This window comes from Cucurbita moschata, unplaced genomic scaffold (genome assembly GCF_002738365.1).
Source record: "Cucurbita moschata cultivar Rifu unplaced genomic scaffold, Cmos_1.0 Cmo_Scf00010, whole genome shotgun sequence".
NCBI lineage: Eukaryota > Viridiplantae > Streptophyta > Magnoliopsida > Cucurbitales > Cucurbitaceae > Cucurbita > Cucurbita moschata.
In genome coordinates, this window is record NW_019268526.1 from 3,567,743 (window position 1) to 3,584,849 (window position 17,107).

General features: G+C 39.3%; 3 protein-coding genes across 7 annotated transcripts; 2 read left to right on the top strand and 1 right to left on the bottom strand.

The window, feature by feature from the left end:
- The first annotated feature begins 854 nt into the window (after positions 1-854).
- On the top strand, positions 855-10,931 carry LOC111448171 (phototropin-1-like). Its single transcript, XM_023087623.1, has 23 exons — positions 855-940; positions 1,496-2,206; positions 2,380-2,562; positions 4,605-4,696; positions 4,799-5,096; positions 5,632-5,845; positions 5,931-6,001; positions 6,076-6,182; positions 6,267-6,316; positions 6,444-6,548; positions 7,399-7,458; positions 7,539-7,628; positions 7,760-7,836; positions 7,952-8,036; positions 8,126-8,206; positions 8,416-8,519; positions 8,593-8,642; positions 8,884-8,990; positions 9,089-9,211; positions 9,373-9,424; positions 9,517-9,629; positions 10,321-10,461; positions 10,583-10,931. The coding sequence occupies exons 2-23, from the start codon at positions 1,503-1,505 to the stop codon at positions 10,691-10,693; spliced, it is 3,018 nt and encodes a 1,005-aa protein (XP_022943391.1). The 5' UTR covers positions 855-940; positions 1,496-1,502; the 3' UTR covers positions 10,694-10,931.
- A 634-nt stretch (positions 10,932-11,565) lies between these two features.
- On the top strand, positions 11,566-13,984 carry LOC111448174 (glutamic acid-rich protein-like). Of its 5 annotated transcripts, none has more exons than XM_023087625.1 (3): positions 11,566-12,738; positions 12,928-12,976; positions 13,363-13,984. In XM_023087625.1, exon 1 carries the CDS (start codon positions 11,622-11,624, stop codon positions 12,681-12,683), a length of 1,062 nt encoding a protein of 353 aa, XP_022943393.1. In that variant the 5' UTR covers positions 11,566-11,621; the 3' UTR covers positions 12,684-12,738; positions 12,928-12,976; positions 13,363-13,984. The 5 variants fall into 5 exon arrangements, with proteins under 5 accessions (XP_022943393.1, XP_022943398.1, XP_022943395.1 ...); XM_023087630.1 differs by having other exon boundaries at positions 13,570-13,984; XM_023087627.1 differs by having other exon boundaries at positions 12,928-13,791; positions 13,862-13,967.
- Positions 13,022-15,544, bottom strand: LOC111448631 (chitinase 2-like). Its single transcript, XM_023088319.1, has 2 exons — positions 15,539-15,544; positions 13,022-13,987 (listed from the first exon to the last, which is right to left on the bottom strand). Exons 1-2 carry the CDS (start codon positions 15,542-15,544, stop codon positions 13,022-13,024), a joined length of 972 nt encoding a protein of 323 aa, XP_022944087.1.
- Between the last annotated feature and the right edge of the window lie 1,563 nt (positions 15,545-17,107).

Below are 17,107 nucleotides of genomic sequence, written 5' to 3' on the forward strand. Positions count from 1 at the left end.
AAAAAAAAAATATATATATATATATATATATATATATATATATATATATATTATTTTCACTTATTGTCTATATTCCGAGCAAATTGTGGTATTTAAGACAAATATTAAGAGTGACAAGAAGTAAAATAATCTATCGCAATCGGTATTTGATATTAATGATAAAAACAAAAAACTTTTACAGTGGATGAGAACAATAATTTTTACGGATATTTGTCCACTTTGCTTTGGGTTTCCCCAAAATGTCTCATATCAATGAGAGAGGATCTATTATTTGCATCTTTAACAAATATGACATTGTCTACTTTAAGCAAAATTCTTTCTACTTTTCTTTTGATCTTCCTAAAATGCCTCTTACTAATACTTTGTAAAGTTATTGGAACATAAAAGAGGCAATGGCAAGAGTTGAGACAAAATCGTCCTATTACTCAATGTTGAAATGCACATTCAATGCTAATGGATGCTAGAAGTTTCTAAATGGATGATATCACGAGGATGTTTTGGTTTGTTTAAAAGGATTCAATGCAGTGAATTATGTCTCAACAATTTTTGTATTCATTTGTACAATTCGAACTCTACGATTGTGGTGCTTCAAAGCCAGTGCAGTCACTGTCATGACTTATTGAGAATAGTTTTATATCGAGAGGTGTAGATCTCTTATAATCTTCATATTATAATAAAAACTTCTCGTAAACTCGAGTTCGAGAGTAATAAGTATATGAAACCGAGCTACAATTTACGGTGCATGGAAATTTGTGAAGCATGTGGCATATTTGGGGGGTCCTTTGAGGAATGGGAGAGCCTTAACCTTTTCCACTCATTCTTTCAATCCTTCATTTTTTTTTTATTCCAAAAGGCGCTTTTAAAAAGTCCCGTTTTCCCCGTTCTCCCCACCGCCGCTCTTCTCCGCTTCTTCCAATTCTTTCAACCACCTTTCTCCGAGGTAAGCCTTCCTCATATTAAATAATTAAACAAAATAATATTTGTTTTTATTTTTCTCGTTTATGAATTATAAATAAATATTATTATTTAAAACGACCTAATGAACTAAATTCTTCGTTTTAGATCGTTGTAATACCATTTCATATCCTGTTTCTTTGAAAATAATATATAAATTTTACCATAATACCCTTCATAGTACGAGAGCTAGAAATAGATTGATTGAGGTGTTCGAGCTGGTCACTACACAAGACGGGTTTTTGCCAAATGATCGTAATATCTTTTTAACTTACATAATTTGTCGTCCATCAATCAACAAAATGTCGTCGTCTTGTCTATGCCCTACCGTTTCATGACTAGTCCACATGGATTCGCACTTAAAAAAATGGTAATATCTAATATTGGGTTTAAAAAAATTTTGAATTTTAAATTATTTTTAGATGATAAAATGATTTTTACGTGTAATTAAATAATTTTTGAATTAAAGTGGATAAGGTTTGTAAGAAAATTATGATTTATATATATAATTCCACATTTTGATATTGTGATGTTCATGCAGAGACCTAATGGAACCGTTGGATAAACCATCGTCAAACTCCTCGCCTCTCGAGCCATTTCCTCGGGACGCGCGAGGATCGCTAGAGGTTTTCAATCCCTCGGCCGCGTATTCATCCCATTCGATCAACTCCATTTCTCGAGCGAACCCAACGTGGTCCAATTGGGCGGAGGCGGACTCGGCCAAACTCGCCGCTAAACCGGCGAGTAAAACCGGCGACGAGATAACGTCATGGATGGCCTTCAAGGACTCGAACGCTCCACCGCAACCTTCATCGCCGGTCGTCCAGAAAACCATCTCGGCGATTCTCAGCGACAAACCGCCGTTAGAAAAGCCGCAATCGGCGGACGAAGTCGGCTCCGCTGCTTTACGCGCTGCCGAGTGGGGATTGGTACTGAAAACCGATACGGAGACAGGAAAGCCTCAGGGAGTCGGAGTTCGAACTTCCGGCGGCGATGAACCGAATATTAAACAAGAGAATTCCAGAAGAGCTTCCAATAACTCGGTGCGAAGTTCGGGCGACATGTCGGAAGAAGGGGGAAGAGAAAGGGGGTTTCCTCGAGTCTCCGAGGATTTGAAAGACGCTCTGTCGACTTTTCAACAAACATTCGTGGTTTCTGATGCTACGAAACCTGATTATCCGATTATGTACGCCAGCGCCGGATTCTTCAAAATGACCGGCTACACCTCCAAGGAGGTCATCGGAAGAAACTGGTATCCATTTTCAACACGTTTATATGCAAATTTCTGCTGAATTTATTCTTTAAATTGTAGTAATAATTATGAAATTGCAGAAGAATTAAGCAAATTTCTTCATAATTGAAGAAAGAAATTGATACTAAATTTCTTTAAATTGTAGTAATAATTATAAATCTTTGGATTTGCAGTCGATTTTTACAGGGTGCAGACACAGACCCTGAAGATGTGGCCAAGATCCGGGAGGGTTTACAAGCTGGGACGAGTTACTGTGGAAGGTTGTTGAATTACAAGAAAGATGGGACCCCTTTTTGGAATCTTCTTACAATTTCACCCATCAAAGATGATGACGGCAAGGTTCTCAAATTTATTGGGTTAGTCCTTATATCTCCCTGTTTATATCCATCGTGCACCTAAAATTTAGCTTTCTTCGATTAAATTACAAGTTTAGTCCTTGAATTTTGGAGTTTGTGTCGGGCAGATTTAAAAAATTTAAGACTAGTTTTGTAATTTTGAAAGTTGTGGAACCAAATATACACGAACCTTTAAGGTCCGGGGTTATATTTGTAATTTAACAAATACGTCTTTGAGCACGTAGGAATAGTCGTTCTAAATAGGCTCTAATACTAGTCTAAGTCGAGGGCTGATCCAATTAAGAGGGATGAAAATTTTACGTTTTAACATTTTACATATGCGATAGAAGGTCAAACTAGAGCGGAACTGTTGATTGACTTTCTCCTTTCTTTCGTCGCTCCACCCATGGGATCGAGGACTAATGTAACAACCCAAATCTACTGCTAGCTGATATTGTCCGCTTTGGCCCGTTATATATTGACGTTAGCCTCATGATTTTAAAACACGTCTGTTAGGGAGAGGTTTCCATGCCCTTATAAGGAATGCTCCGTTCCCCTCTCCAATCGATGTGGGGTCTCACAATTCACCCCTTTGGGTGCCAGCGTCCTCGCTGACACACCGCCTATTGTGAGATCCCACATCAGTTGGAGAGGGAACGAAACATTCCTTATAAGGGTGTGGAAGCCTCTCTCTAGCAGACATGTTTTAAAACCGTGAGGCTAACGACGATATGTAACGGTCCAAAGTGGACAATATCTGCTAGCGGTGGGCTTGGACTGTTACAACTCATCGGTGATTTCAAAAGTTTTTGAGGTGACATAGGGATGATAGATAGGTAGGGCAGGGCTATGGATATGAACTCACGAGAGAGTGTACTTTTGGGAGGGAGAAATGAAGTCAATTATGGGAAAAAAACAATTCCAAAGCCATGAAATAAGGAAGCAATGTGTGTGTGTAGGATGTATGTGTTATGAAGGGAAGATTTTGGCATATGGGGCATCCCAAAATCCAAGTACCTTTTATTATGAATGAGTTTGATTTGTGCTACAACTTACAAAAACATATCACATGATGAACATGAAGTGGGCATTCTCCCAAGCTCCTTTAATAATTTTCTTCCCAACTTTTCTTTTAATTTGTATTCTTCTCTTGCCTATTGATTCAATGCTTGATTGTGATAGAATGTGGGCCTCTCCCTCTTCTATCTTCCTTAAATCTTCACCGTCTGATCTTTTTCGTGTATCTGATAGGTTAAAAACCGTTCTTTTCTATTCTATTACGATTAGATAGTATTAGTTAGTAATCTTGGCTTAATGAGTCATTTTGTGAGATCCCACGTCGGTTGGAGAGGGGAACGAAACATTTCTTATAAGGGTGTGGAAACCTCTCCCTAGTAGACACGTTTTAAAACCATGAGGCTGACAGTAATACGTAACGGGCTAAATCAGACAATATCTACTAGTGGTGGGCTTGGACTATTACAAATGGTATCAGAGCCAGACACCAAACGGCGTGGTAGTGAGGATGCTAGGCCCCAAGAGGGGTGGATTGTGAGATCCCACGTCGGTTGGAAGGGGAACAAAGCATTCCTTATAAGGGTGTGATAACCTCTCCTTAGTAGACATGTTTTAAAACCGTGAGACTGACGGTGATACGTAACATGCCAAAGCGGACAAATATCTACTAGCAGTGGACTTGAGCTGTTACACCTTTCTTCCGTGATGAACTGTTGGTACTAGTCCTCCACTTTGTCTCTGTAGACAAAGGAGAAAGGGGGCTCGGTAGGAAGTGGATTGTAACATGAGAGAAGTAAGAAGGTCAACTTCTTTCAATTATACAACATGGATTCGGGCAATGAATCTGATATCTTGAAAATTCACGAGCTGATATTGAACGTTTAGGTTCTCTTACCCACAAAGTTCTATTTTATGGGACACTACAGTGGAAGTTCGAGAACTTTTTCAAACGCCTTTGAAACTCAGTGACTTATTAGATACAAGATCGAAAGTTCACGAATCTATGAGTTTAATTAATTTTTTTAATGGGTTTACTGATGTGGCAGAATGCAAGTGGAGGTGAGCAAACACACAGAGGGGTTCAAAGATAAGATGGTCCGTCCCAATGGCTTGCCAGAATCCTTGATTCGTTATGACGGTATTGCCCTTCCTTTCAACTTCTTTATGATCTTTTACATGAATGTGTAAAAAATGTGAATTTGGCTGTAAAAGTGATCAAATTTGGGTAATTTTGTTGCAGCACGTCAGAAGGAGATGGCTACCAGCTCGGTAACGGAGCTTGTGCAGGCGGTGAAAAGGCCACGGTCTCTAAGTGAGTCTAGGCCTCGGGCTCTAAGTGAATCTATGAACCGTCGGCTATTTAGAAAATCCGGCGCCGGCGGGGATAATGACGGCGACAGATTTGAAACTGGTATGGTTAGGCGAAAGTCAGAGAGCGCTGCAGCTTCAACTGGACGAGGAAGTCGAAGGTCGATGCAGCGTATCAATGAGGTTCCCGACAAGAAACCCAAGAAGTCTAGCCGTCGTTCATTTATGGGGTACGGTTTCTTTTTTTTCCTTTTTTTTTTTCCGCCTAAAATAATATATGTTTTTATATTTATTTACTATTTTTCATTATAAAATAAAAATTTAAATATCGCTTACGAGTGGCATGACAATCCCAGGCCCGGGTCCATATCAAGCTGGAAATAGATGCAAAGGGTTTAGGCAAGCACTAAGTTACCGTCTAAATAATAAAGACCCCAACCAAGCAAAACCAAATTCAAAAAGAACAACTAACGGGTAACGAGTAGAGGAGAAGGGTGTCTGAACCCTGAACTCGAAAATGAGTAGGGGATAATAGGAAGAGGCTAGGAAAGTTTCGATCTGGTTTAGAGAGACAATTTGAGATTCCCACAAGGACTGGTAGCCGAATTGTCTAAAGCATGAACAGAATCACCTTTGTTCTGTTGGTCTAGCGAGTAAAAATATATTAACTAAATTCAAATGAACTCTTTTAATAAATTATATGTTTGTGAGTTTGAATAATCTTAGACTTAAAAGTTTCTAATATGACCTCTTCCTATGATTAAGGATTATGAGGAAAAGTCAATCAAATGTTGATATCATCGACGTTGAAGATGGTTCCGACGACGATAACGACACCGATGACGACGATAGACCAGATAGTGTCGACGACAAAGTAAGGCAGAGGGAAATGAGGAAGGGTATTGATTTAGCTACCACCCTCGAACGTATAGAGAAAAACTTCGTCATTACCGATCCTAGATTGCCCGACAATCCCATTGTAAGATCCTTACTTCAACTCTTACCGTGTCGGTTTTATGTAACGTAAGCATTAAGGAAGTTACGTGTTTATTATCCATATTCAGATCTTTGCTTCTGATAGCTTCCTGGAGCTAACCGAGTACAGTAGAGAAGAAATCTTGGGAAGAAATTGCAGGCATGTTCATACTTCATGTAAGCTTTAGTTGAATGAACATTACAATATTTATTCTTATTCTGGATATGTTGTAGATTTCTGCAAGGTCCCGAAACCGATCGAGCGACCGTCAAGAAAATAAGAGATGCAATCGACAACCAAACCGAAGTTACCGTGCAGCTTATTAACTACACAAAAAGTGGTATGCTTGTTCTTCGTTAAGTACTATGATGCTTGTTTGAGTGTTCTTTAAGACTTGTTTTTTGCTTAATGAATCTCAATTCAGGTAAGAAGTTTTGGAACCTGTTTCATCTACAACCTATGCGTGACCAGAAGGTACACTTCTCCAACATTTTAACTTTTAATACGTATCTCATATCGGTCGGATTTCGAGAGGCTGTTTTATGTGTAACACGGCCGTGGTTTTGAGCCGAAAAAGATAAGTGATTGCTTTTGCTAACAGGGAGAAGTTCAGTATTTCATTGGAGTTCAACTCGATGGTAGTCAGCATGTCGAACCGCTAAGCAATTCCATACCGGAAACTACTGCGAAGCACGGCGAAAAATTGGTTGGTTGTTTCTATATGAACATCGTCACGCTTTAAGATTCTCTGCATTTGGAATTTAGTCTTGCACGTGAAATGTAAGAGATCAAGGCCACCGCTAGTAGATATTGTCCTCTTTGGGGTTTCCTTTCGGGCTTCCCCTCAAGGTTTTTAAAACACGTCTACTAGGGAGAGGTTTCCACATTTGACCCCCCTTCGAGGCTCACCATGCTCTCTAGCACTCGTTCCCCTCTCCAGTCGACGTGGGATCTCACAATCCCCCCTCTTCGGGACCCAGTGTATTCCCTGACACTTGTTGGTCTCTCAAATCGATGTGGGATCTCACAATCCACCTCCCTTCGGGGCCCTGCGTCCTCGCTAGCACACTGCCCGGTGTCTAGCTCTGATACCATTTGTAATAGCCCAAGCCCACGGCCAAATGTTGTCCTTTTTGGACTTTCCCTTCCGGGCTTTCCCTCAAGGTTTTAAAACGTGTTTGCTAGGGAGAGGTTTCCACACTCTTTATAAAGAATATTTCGTTTCCCTCTCCAATCGATGTGGAATCTCACAATCCCACCTCCCTTCGGAGCCCAGCATCCTCGCTGGCTAACTGCCCGGTGTCTGGCTCTAATACTATTTGTAACAGACCAAGTCCACCGCTAACAGATATTGTCTTCTTTAGGCTTTCCCTTTCGGGCTTCCTCTCAAGATTTTTAAAACGCGTCCGTTAGTGAGAGGTTTTCATACCCTTATAAAGAATGTTTCGTTCCCCTCTCTAACCGATATGGGATCTCACAATAAAGTAATGACATGTATTTCATTGAACTAAATAGAGTATTACCATTTCGTGACGTTGCTCGATTTCCACTGCCAGATAAAAGAAACTGCAGAAAATGTCGATTTGGCAGCTCGAGAACTTCCCGACGCCAATTTGGTACGATGAATCCTTATGCATTTCTTGCAACAATTTGAAGTTTCTTTCTGTTTCTCACAAGAAATTTCTGCGACCTACAGACACCAGATGATTTATGGGCAAATCATTCTAAGATGGTTCAACCTAAACCTCACAGAAAGGATAGTCCTTCCTGGAAAGCTATCCAGAAGGTAATGTTTTTACATAATAGTATATAAAAGTGAACCAAGAAACATGAATTGCTGGTATTAATCTGTTTATGAGGCTCACAATTTCCGCTATCTCCGCTATCGTTAACAGATGTTGTCCTCTTCTGTTACAGATTTTAGACAGCGGAGAACAGATCGAACTGAAACATTTCAAGCCAGTCAAACCTTTGGGATCCGGCGATACTGGCAGGTTTGTGTTGTTTCTATCCCGTTTATATCGGTCGTATTCTGAATCGATCGCCGTTATTTTAGCCGACTGGTATCAATAAGGAAGCACCAATCATTGTTTACATTGTTGGCTGCAGCGTGCATTTGGTAGAACTGTGTGGAACTGATCAATTTTTTGCAATGAAGGCAATGGATAAGGGTGTTATGCTCAACCGTAACAAGGTTTTGAATACATTTTCATTGGTTCATGTTAGAAATTCTATTACGTTTCACTTTGCTTTCGGTAACGAACGAGGCCTTAATACGTTCAGGTGCATCGAGCTTGCGCCGAGAGGGAAATACTCGACATGTTGGATCATCCTTTTCTTCCTGCATTATACGCGTCGTTTCAGGTTAGGAAGTACAATATATGCAAAGAAATTGATATATATTTAAGTTAAGCCTTGCTTCTTCTGGTGGGCTCGTATTAGCCTGTGCTTTAGTATAGGTAGTTGTTTTCCTCGTTCCTTTGGTCTTTTCAATGGTAGCTTGTTCGTTATTACGTTCTCGTTCGTTTTTATGGTCTGATAAATTAAATTCTAAAGTTTGAGCTATTTTGCAGACAAAAACACATGTTTGTCTTATAACTGATTACTGTCCTGGTGGAGAACTGTTTCTGCTTTTGGACAGACAGCCCACAAAGGTCTTGAAGGAAGATGCTGTGAGGTAACATTAAGCCAAATCATGGCGTTCTAACACTCATTATGTCTCACTGATGTAAAATGACCAATGAATGTAGGTTTTATGCTGCTGAAGTTATCGTCGCATTGGAGTACCTTCATTGTCAAGGTAAGGTCGGGTTTGTGTGAGATCCCACATCGGTTGGAGAGGGGAACGAAACATTCTTTATAAGAGTGTGGAAACCTCTGCCTAGCAGACGCGTTTTAAAATCTTGAGGGCAATCCCGAAAGGGAAATCTCAAAGAGGACAATATCCGCTAGCAGTGGGCTTGGGCTGTTACAGCTTGTGATGGAGAAAGTGAAAAGTGACCCTTCAAGTTTCTTGCTCTGAATTTTACGTGTCGTTTCAGGGATAATTTACCGGGATCTAAAGCCCGAGAATGTTCTACTACAAGGCAATGGACACGTTGCCTTGACGGATTTCGACTTGTCATGTTTGACGTCTTGTAAACCTCAGGTATTCCAATTGTTCAACATCAATTATATTTGAAGAGTGTAAAGTTTTCATTTACAAATCATAGGACTTCTCTTGATGTGAATTCTGCAATTCTGCAGCTTTTGCTTCCAACAACAAATGAGAAGAAAAAACAATCAAGAGCTCAACAGGCTCCCGTCTTTATGGCCGAACCTATGCGAGCATCGAACTCCTTTGTCGGAACCGAAGAGTACATAGCACCGGTTTGTATTAGCAAACGCCAAACTTCGACTCCAAAACAACAAATACTATAACATTTGTTCATTTTCATGAAACTTCAAACTCCGATTTTTTCTCGTTTTTACGTGTTGTGAATGTGTAACTCGTCGAGTTCTATATCGTTTTCGGTGTTGAATTCTTGCAGGAAATTATTACTGGGGCTGGCCATACTAGTGCAGTGGACTGGTGGGCTTTGGGTAATTTTCATTATGCTCTTTTCTTATTGAAAATATTTGAGGATTATATTTGAATTCCCTTTACTTATGTTCCCTTGTGGCTTACAATTCAGGTATCCTTCTATATGAGATGCTCTATGGCTACACACCCTTTAGAGGGAAGACAAGGCAAAAGACTTTCGCTAACATTCTTCATAAGGATCTTAAGTTTCCAAGAAGTATATCGGTAAAGACTTTCGAAGTATCTGACCCTTTACTAACTGTTCCTAATATAGAATGTGAGGTCTCATATCGGTTGGAGAGGGAAACGAAACATCCCTTATAAGGGTGTGGAAACCTCTCCCTAATAGACTCGTTTTAAAACTGTGAGACTGACAGCGATACGTAACGGGTCAAAACGGACAATATCTGCTAGCGGTGGGTTTAGACTGTTACAAATGGTATCAGAGCCTGACACTAGACAGTGTGCCAATGAGGAAGCTGGGCCCCTAAGAGGGGGTGGATTGTGAGATCCTATATCAGTTGGAGAGGGGAATGAACCACTCCTTACAAGGGTGTGGAAACCTCTTCCTAATAGACGCGTTTTAAAACTGTGAGATTGACAGTGATACCTAACAGGCAAAAGTGGACAATATCTGCTAGCAATGGGTTTAGGTTGTTACAAATGGTATCAGTGCCTGACACCGAGTGGTGTGCCAGCGAGGACGTTGGGCCTTTAAGGGAGTGAATTGTGAGGTCCCACATCGGTTGGAGAGGGCAACGAAGCTCCCCTTATAAGGGTGTGGAAACCTCTTCCTAACACACGCGTTTTTTAAAACTATGAGGCTGACGACAATACGTAACAAACAATATCTATTAGTGAAATCCTCTCCTTTTAATTGAAATACATTTAAGTCTTCTATTTTCTTATGTTTCAGGCTAGTCTCAGTGTGAAGCAGTTAATCTGTAGGTTACTGCATAGAGACGCCAAAAACCGATTGGGTTCTCGAGAAGGAGCGAATGAAATCAAACGACATCCTTTCTTCCGAGGCGTTAATTGGGCGCTCGTTCGATGCATGGTAAACTACAAACACAATCTCAAAAGAGCTTACTTCACCTTCTACTGATGAAAATATTGAATATTTTATCATCATGTTCATGAAGAAGCTTCATTTCATAACATATCTGGTTATTTTTCAGCATCCTCCCGAGCTCGAAGCGTCTCTTTTCCAGACCGTCGAACCCGAAAAAGATGCTAATAATAAAGCTCCAGATTTGGATGTAAAAGCTCTTGACCTCAGTGTGTTCTGATGATCATAAGTTTCCTTGTTGGTTCTGATCAAAATCACCTTCCTAGTTCTGCAGCATTGTGGACCGTTGGATCGCTTTAGCTTGTGAAATTTTGTTTGGCTTCAAAGCTTTAAATTTTTTAGTGCTTATTTAATCTTTTTGCCCAATGTAATAAGAATGTTGTAATGTAATGGTGGTTGGTGAAATAATCTCCTCTGCCTCCTTTTTTAATAATTTTGTTGGTCTGAGTTATTTGTCATTGTCATTTGTTGACTTTTATGCCCTGTAAAATTAAAAATAAATAAATAAATATATTTTTATTTTTTCGAGTACAGTTAACCTTTTGACTTCAAGTAAGTCAACTATAGTTAAACTATGTACAAGTTGATAATCAATAAATAGACTTCTAATTAAATAGAATATATCTTACCCATAAAAATCTTACATTATCTTTTCGTCTGTATCACATAAAACATGATAAATTGATTAAAACTGAAATAATGAGATGTAAACCTATTTACTGATAAATAAATTTAGATATAATTATGTAGATAAAATACTAATTATTATTTTAACGTAGGATTCTTCCTTAGATTTTTTAACTAAAGAAAAAATCATTAATAAATATTAACGTAATAAATACATACAGATATTTCTCTGTATTCATGTATTTGACATCAACCTCATGGTGGATTGATATTTTGATCATGTCATATAAAAATATATATATATAATAAGTATTTAAACTTATTATATATTTTTATTTTTTCTCTAGTAAGAAATAAGAAAAAAAAATTATTTTATTAAATTTTTATATATGCGTTTTTGTGTCATCAATAAAGAACATTTATAAAATGATATTAGTCGCTAATATATAATTTATAAAGTTAATCACTAGCGCAGTATATTTCCTTCTTCCCTTAAACCCTAAAACGCTAGGGAGGGGGCGATGAAGACCGTCACCGGAAGTATCGTTTCTTCGAAGCCAATCTCTATCTCAAAAGCGGCGTCCACTCTCTCCTCCTTTCTCTCCGTCGACAATGGCGCTTCGAAAGCAATCTGCGCCTATCTGAGACGCGCCTCCGCCTCTTTCAACGAGTTAAAGCAGCTCCACAAGGAGTTGAAATCTTCGCGGTCTGATCGGAAGCACCGGCATCACGGATCCGAGGCTTCAAACGATCCAGAGGCTTCCAGAGGTAATCCACATTGGATCGAAGACGACGAGAAGAAAAATCCTCTGTATCTAAGAGCAAAAGATGGAAGAAGCGGTAAGCCGAGTTTTAATGTTCAATCTGAGGATGGGAAGGATGGGAAGACGGAAAAGGAAAGCGGTGGGAGTGGTGATTTTGAGGATGCATCGGGTGAATACCGAAAGAGAAAGGTCGGGGACTTGAAAACTGAAATTGAAGATAAACCTAACCGAAAAGTAGAGATGGATGTGGAATCAAGTGATAAAGATAAGAGCGTTGTAGCAGTTGAGAAAAAAGGAAAAAAGCACAAGAAAAAGAGCGAGGATAGACATGCTAAGATTGAAGATGACGAACGCGAGGATGGAGCCAGGCGAAGTTACAGTAAATCTCGAAATAGTGATAACAATGGCGAAATTGAAGCTTCTGGGAAGTTCGTCGAGAACAATATCGCAAGCGGAAAAGATAGAAAGAAGCACGAGGACAAGAAGAGTTTGGGTGACGATAAGGATCAAGTAAAGAGTGAAGGTCAGAGAAGAAGAGACGCCGAGGAGGAAAAGAGCACAAACAAGGATAATGATGATGGAACAGAGTCGACCAAGAAGAAGAAGAAGAAGAAGAAGAAGAAGAACAGGGAAGAAGAAGATGACGATTTTCAGAACAACAGTGGAGGAGCTATGGTGAAAGAGGAAATCCCAGTTTCGGATGACAAAGAGTTGAAAAGGAAAGAGAAGAAAAAAAGGAAGAATCGAGGTTTAGAAGAAGGGGGTGATGATGGGTCCGAGGAACAACAGCGTACGAAGAGAAGAAAAGGAAATTTATGAGACAAGGAAGGATGAACTCACAGTTCTTGCTTCAGTTTACTAATTGCTATCAATGGTAATTGTTTGATGCTTTATTTCATCCTTCTATTTTGATTCTTTATACCAAAAGTATTATCAATCGCTTAGGAAGCTAATTTTGTGTTCATTCTTGTGAAATTTTGACATTAGAACCCTTCCCCTGACCCCTTCTGGTCAATGATTTATTTGTTTGAATTTGTAGCCTGTTGATCTCTGATGTTTATAGGGAAGAAGAACTGGGTGAAAGGCAACTTTTTGCAAAGAACATATAGAAGGTACATTATTTGATGCTTATTTATACAATTTGATCAAGAGATTGATCAGTCTGCATTGGCCAAAAGGTTTTGTGCTTGTATCTCATTGTGAAATTTGTTCTTCTTTGAGTCATCTGCTGACCAAACAAATATGCCATGAAGTTTGCCCCTACTTTGAAGGGTTCTGCATGCCTTGAAGAACCCTTTTTCTGGTGTCAAACCTCCACTTCCATCTGTTGCAAAGCTTGCTAGAACTTTACCACCTTGATAATTTGAGGTTTGGGTCTCAAAATGATTCAAAAACTGAGAAACTGTGGTCCCTTTTCCATAGGCATAGAACTGGAAGTTCACATAGTCTATTAGATCTCCATACTTCCTCCACAAAGCTAAGTAATGTGTTTGGACAGCGTCGTCGTCGAACGGTGCAATGGATGCAAATGAAATAACATTTTGACGTTTGAGACGGAGCAGGAGTTTCCCTATGCACTCGGTGAATACATCGGGGTGTGCTTTGAAGTGTTCGTAATCGATATCGACCCCATCTATATCATACTCCTTCACTATACGAGATATGGACTCGAAAGCATTTTTAACCCAAGATGTAATGGATTTAGGTTTGAAGTATGCAAATTGTTTGCCTGCCGTATCGCCCCCGAGGCTGAGGGCGAACTTGACGTTTGAATGCTGGGCCTTGATGGAAGAAACAGAAGAAGGCGATAGGATTTGTTCATCCCAAAAGACTCTGAATTTGCCATTTGTTGCAGAAGGAGAAGATGAAGCCGTGTAATCGATGGCGAAGGAGAGGATGAAGTGGAACTCGACATCGGGATGAATAGGTACGTCTGAAAATCTTACATTATTGCCATCAGCTCCTATGTATTCTCTGAATAGTCTTGTGTTATCTAGGGGGGTTGCCTCTAGTGATGGAAGAGTGGGGAATAGCAACGGTAGAAATGAAAATAAGAAGAATATCTGAGCTGAACCCATAATAATTGGTTGAAGCTTGATGACACTTCTTCTCTTTATAAAGCCCTGTGAGATCACACGTTAGTCAGGTAGGGAAACGAAACATTCTTTATAAGGGTGTGGAAACCTCTACCTAGCAACGCATGTTAAAAACCTTGAGAGGAAGCCCAAAGAAGACAATATCTGTTAGTGATGCTAGCGATGGGCTTGAGCTGTTACATTTAAACTCTGATGTAGAAATGGAGAAACATGAGATCCTCGTTGGCAATGGACGGCTACTAGGCAACTAATTTGTCAGTTATGAATTATTTGAGATATATTAGAACCTTGTTTTATCTCAAGAACTTTTGTTATTAGTTTGTAGAAAACAAAGGTTTCTAGGTTTTAACCATCATTCGATAACTTGAAGAAAACATTTCTTGACCGTTGGATGATGATATGTAGTTCTTTGGAATTCATGTATTTTGTTTGTTCTTTTGGTATTAGTCTGCAAATGTGTCATAGCAGGCATCTATCAAGAGTTATTGTATTTAGTTGGATTCGGCGTTATTAGTGAATTCACCGCCAAAACTGTCTATTGGCGGTTGTTCATTGGCAGCTAGCTAGTTAAATGCCCTATAACACCATTCATTTTAAAAGGTTTAGGGAGGTTATTTGTTGCGATGTAAGAGCATTTGGGTCTTAGATTAGAGGGTCGGGTTTGGTGTCGAGAACACGTGTTAACCTATTAAGTCATGCTTAGTAAAGAGGAGACGATTTTACATTTTTTTACAAAATGTAAGCGCCCACCTGGATTATTAGCAAGAAAGTGAATAGCAACAAATCCTCTATCCCCCACAATGATAATATTGAACTTTTGAGGATCTTTGTGCGATCTTGCATTTTGGTTGGAGAAAGGAACGAAAGGAATGAATCATTTCTTATAATGGTGTAGAAACCTCTTCCGACGTGTTTTAAAACTAAATTTTAAAGTTGTGAAACCGACGACGGTAACAAGCTAGAGCGGACAATTTCTGCTATCACGGCGTGTTTCGTGTTAAAATTCAATCCCACCAACGTCATCCCATTTCTCACCTCCTTGAAGTCGAAAACAAGTTCTGGGCCACTGGTAAGTCGGCCATGTAAGGCCCATTGGGCCGGCCTAATGGTGGGCCTGCAAAAGAGCCGTCCTGCGGCATATAAAAGAAAACGTTATTTATAGAGGCTCGCAATCATCGGCCCATTGGGCCCCTGACAAGCCTCGTTATTTATAGAGGCTCGCAATCATCGGCCCATTGGGCCCCTGACAAGCCCGATTCGGCTGGCGATTACACAGCCTCGTTCCAAGGCCCACTATGAAAAAGAAACGCTTGTCTTCGACAGTGAAGTTCGCAGCAAATACGGTGTCGTTCAGAGGCGGAAGGTTCGGCTTTAAAACAGAAGTCGTGGATTGTCGGCACTCTAAAATTCCGGCGACGGTGGAAATGTCGAATGTGCCTGGTTGTGTGGTGGAGAAAGGGCGAATGAGCATGTAGAATACGGCGTCGTTTTTGGGGGTCGGATTTTGTCGGTTTCCACGATAGTGAAGAACAAATCCTCATTCAGTGCTTCCAGCCTTCACGCTCAGCTCGTAAGTACCTGCATCCGCCAACTTTAATTTTATTCAAGCCAAAATTAATTTGAATTTATTAGATAATCAAATTGGTAATTTGGAGAATTTTCCATCTCTAAACTTTTGAGCTTAGATTAGAGGTGTTCATGGGTTAAGTTCGATCGGGTTAGGACATTTGTTTAAACCCAACTTAATTGTTTGGGTTATAATTTTTTTCAACATAATAACTCTTTACTAAATTAAGAATCTAACCAATAATATACTTGAACTGGGTTGAAATGATGAATAATAAGGTGAGGAAAATTAGTAAATTAAAATGGAAAAAGGGGAATTTTTGAAAAAGATAGATGAGAGGGGGAAGTGAGTAATGGAATTGGATGGGCATTTATTAGGTACTTCAATAATAAGAAACACAAGAGAAAAACAGACCGACCATTACAGAGATTTGGTGGAACGGTGATGGAAAGTTGTATTCAGAATATTTACTACTTTTGTTGTTTTTACGTACTTAGATGTGACTGATCATTAATCCCCTTTGTCTCCCTCATTTTCTGCCCTTTTTAAATCCTTCCCCAACCAATCTTCTTCTTCTTCCATCAAAAGTTTTATAAATATGAATGTAATGTTTAGAATTCCAATTCCAATTCCGCTCCCACATTTCAAATCCGAGTAGAAAAATCTAAGACACGAACCATAAAGAAAAACCTTTCTTAGATGTCTTTGGGGGATGAGAGTGATCACGAGCAGATAAAATTATCGCTAGTAGATATTGTTTTCTTTAGACTTTTCCTTTCGGGTTTTTATTATTAGGGAAAGGTTTACATACTCTTATAAAGAATGTTTCGTTTTCCTCTCCAACCAATGTGAAAAATCCCATATCGATGGGAGATAAGAACGAGGGTCAGCGAGAACGCTAGGCTTCAAACCTGATGGATTGGAAGATCCCATCTCGATTGAAAAGTTCTAAAAACAATATTAAATGATGTAATTGTTACGTTGATATACTAAATGATTTCTCTTTAATGATCTAAAGCAGCTGTCAATGAAGGTTTCAGAGGTAGGAGCTAAAGGGTTAGGGAGCGGTGAGAATGGGTTTGGCCTGACCGCAGTACGGCCCTGTTTGGGTTAGCTGACCGACTTGTTTTCCGTCCTGCCCAATCAATCACTCCATGCATGCCCACCTTCACTTTATTGCATTATTATTATTATTTAACACAATAATGAACATATAATTACACAAAATGTTACAAGGGTTGTTTTTGAACGAAGATAATTCAAGATAATTTTTTATTTTAATATATTTTTAGAAATTTCAAATCTATTTTGAATCAATTAATTATAATTTAAAAGGGGAGGAACTTGTTAAAAAAAATTAAATTAAATAGAAAAAAAGCTTTAAATTTATAATTTTAACTTTTTATAAATAAATAAAATGGGATGAAAAAAGAAAAAAAAAACTATAATTACGAAATGATGACGGGCAAGAGAGAAATGGTAGTAGTGGTCAGAAGGAGATGACCACAGCCTGGTTGACATAAGGAGCCGTCCAATCACCCATTCAATCCCATGCAAAACACACGACCCCCCCCCCCCCC